The sequence below is a fragment of the Octopus bimaculoides genome, chromosome 26 (assembly GCF_001194135.2).
Source record: "Octopus bimaculoides isolate UCB-OBI-ISO-001 chromosome 26, ASM119413v2, whole genome shotgun sequence".
In the NCBI taxonomy this organism is placed as follows: domain Eukaryota; kingdom Metazoa; phylum Mollusca; class Cephalopoda; order Octopoda; family Octopodidae; genus Octopus; species Octopus bimaculoides.
Genome location: NC_069006.1, coordinates 26,167,052 through 26,170,167, shown reverse-complemented (window position 1 = coordinate 26,170,167; position 3,116 = coordinate 26,167,052). Strand labels below are relative to the sequence as shown.

At 35.2% G+C, this 3,116-nt stretch overlaps 1 protein-coding gene across 1 annotated transcript in view; it reads right to left on the bottom strand.

The window, feature by feature from the left end:
- Nucleotides 1–442: 442 nt before the first annotated feature.
- The window catches only part of LOC106883520 (uncharacterized), a 342,800-nt gene continuing 340,126 nt past the window's right edge, over nucleotides 443–3,116 (bottom strand). The window contains exons 25-26 of the mRNA XM_052976941.1: nucleotides 2,083–2,150; nucleotides 443–655 (exon numbers count right to left, since the gene is read on the bottom strand). Coding sequence (XP_052832901.1) covers nucleotides 539–655; nucleotides 2,083–2,150 — 185 coding nt within the window. The 3' untranslated portion in view covers nucleotides 443–538. The remainder of the gene's footprint in view (nucleotides 656–2,082; nucleotides 2,151–3,116) is intronic.

Sequence of the window (3,116 nt, the reverse complement as noted above, 5' to 3'; positions counted from 1 at the left end):
TTTACAGAAACTAGGAACGTCTTTGTTGGGGGAAGAAAACTGAAAATGATTTCTCCCTGCACCACCCCCCCCACTCAGTATTACACTTAAATAAATGTTAAAATTTCATTATAAATCTCTTAGAGAGAGAGAGAGAGAGAGAGAGACATGGCCCTTTTTTTTTATTATATATACCCAAATCATATATTTGGAAAAGTATGCCCATAGCAGACCCATAAGTGTCTCTGCAGGTATGTACATTTTCTTTTCTTTTGTAAAGAAGAAATCTCTGATTAAAACCCCACAAAACTACAATAATTGAAGTGAGTTTGATGTTGTGGTGATGAAGATGTTGTTCGTTAGAAATAAAGTGTTGTTGAATTATTACAACAACAAAATAAACAGCTGTGGTGAAAGAGAAAGAGTCAGGTGGAGTGATTGTGGTTCCAGTGGTAATGTATTGCACAGAGAGGAGAGAGAGAGAGAGAGAGCAGTGAGTGGGGAGAGAATTTAGAGAGGAAGCGAAAGAGAGAGACTCTAAAGGGGGAAAAAGTTTCATTCAAACAGTAGCCTCAGTACTTGAATCGATAATGGGACATTTTTGTTTTAGTGCTGAGATTTCGTTCAGTAATTTCTTCTCATGGTCTTTGAGTTGTCGGTTTTCTCTAAGGTGAGCCTGGAACGAGAGAAAAGAGACTGGTCAGTGAAGAGACTGGCTGGAGCAAACTTCATTAACGCTACAAACAGGTATGTGTACCTTTATTTTTATTATGTATTTGGTGAGAGACCGAGTGGTATCCACGTAGCAGACCTGGAAGTGTAAGGACTCTCTGCAGGTAAGTACACTTTTTTTTTTGTAAAGAAGAATTCTCCCCTCCCATGTGCACACACTCTCATACACACATAGTGAGTTTGTGTGTGTGTGTGTGTGTGTGTGTGTGTGTATATATATATATATATATATATATATATATATATATATGTATATAAATATATCATGGTTCCCATCTCTAGTGCAAATTTACAAAAGACAAACACGGGTGTGTAAACAACAAACAGATGTATTAGTTTAACGCTTGGGAAGTGAGAAAGTCTTCTATGTTTTGAGCCTACGCTCTTCCACAGAAATAAACAGGGAGAGAAAATAGAAAAAGGTTTAGTGGCTAGACACACAAACCTGGGTTTCTGGGTATTAATCCGTCATCAGCATGCGGCAATCCCCAACTAAGGATAAGGAGTGATTTCAAACGCAAAATGCTTTTCCCAATGACAAAAAGTCGCTTATCTTGAAAAAGGAGAAACAAGCAATCTCTAAGCGAGATGTAAACTGTAGCAGCGCGACATCGTGAAGTAGCATCATCCCCTATGGATCAGCCCCATTTAGCTGGCAAATATACTTCACAATTCCACTAAAGGCACAAAGCCTGAATTTTTGGGGGAAGGGACTGGTTGATTGCATCCACCCTGGTACTTAGTTTATCGATCCCAAAAAGATGAAAGGTAAAGTTGCCCTTGGCGGAATTTGAACTCAAAATGTAAGGATGGATGAAATGCTGCTAAGCATTTTGCCAGACGTGCTAACAACTCTGCCAGCTTGCAGCCTTAATAATAATAATAATAATAATAATAATAATAATAATAATAATAATAATAATAATAATAATAATAACTGTTTCAACTTTAGACTTACTCAGACATGGTGCCTGAAATTTGGGAGGAGGGGTAAGTCAATAATATTGACTCCTGCAGGATTTGAACTCATAAAGATGAATGGACTGCAGCTCAGCATTTTGCCCAGTCTGACAGTTCACTGCCCCAATATAATAATAATAATAATAATATTCTTTTCTTTTAGAGGCACAAATCCTGAAATTTTGGGGGTGAAGGCCATTGGATTGGATTACATCAATCCTAGAACAGAGGGAATGTAGGAGATGCTAGAAATAACCACCATAGCTCTTTGGAATCATTCTACTTTCTTAAATATGAAAATATCACATCAGATAGTCTTAACTATTTCTAAAATGATGAAGGGTGTGTCATGGTTGGAATGTCATAATGAATCTGTTTGATCAGATTTCAAACAACAAATGATAAACTTACTTGACTCTGTGACTGCAGTTCGCTCTTCTCTCGTTTCAATTTCTGGATTTCGACTTTAAGTGATTCCACTGAAAGAAGAAAGAGAATGTAAAAGTGATGGAGTCTCTGATACACTTGTACAGATAAAAAAAAAACCCCAAATAGGTGCATAACAGTAATGGTCCACACACATGTGTATGTATGTGGATATATGCAGTGGGGGTGGGGAATAAATATTCGTACATGTCAAAATTCTTTATTTCTTTAATTTCTAATGAACATAAATGCGATATACCATTCCTAGATTTACATACACATGCATGAACTGAGAATATGCAAACGAAACTAATAAATTATGACATCTATGAATATCTATTTCCTCCCACTGTATATATATGTGTGTATCTCTCCTTGTTTCTTTCTGTGGAAGAGCATAGAGGCTCGAAACGTTCAGCACTTTTTCAATTCCCAAGTGTTAGACCAATACAACTATTTGTTGTCTACACCACCTGTCTTTGTCTGTTGTTTTTTTTGATAAATTCTTCCTGTATATGTGTATATATATATGTATATCTACATATATATATGTATGTATATATATCTATTTCTTTATGGGTTTCAGCCAAGTGGCTGTGGTCATGCTGGAGCACCACAGTGACTTTCTGTCTTTATTTATATTTATTTATACATGAAAAATGGCGTCGTATTTATATCGATTGCTATTGTCCAGTAAATATCGGTACCTTGTTGTACCACTCTTATGACTTTATATATATATATTTATTTATTTATATATATATTAATTTATTTATATATATATATATTTATTTAATTATATATAAATATCTATTTATTTAATTATATATATATATCTATTTATTTATATATATGCGTGGCATCTTGGGTAAGTGTCTTCTACTATAGCCTCGGGCCGACCAAAACCTTGTGAGTGGATTTGGTAGACGGAAACTGAACGAAGCCCGTCGTATATATGTATATATATATATATATGTATATATATATATATATGTAGGTGTGTGTATTTGTCCCCCCCC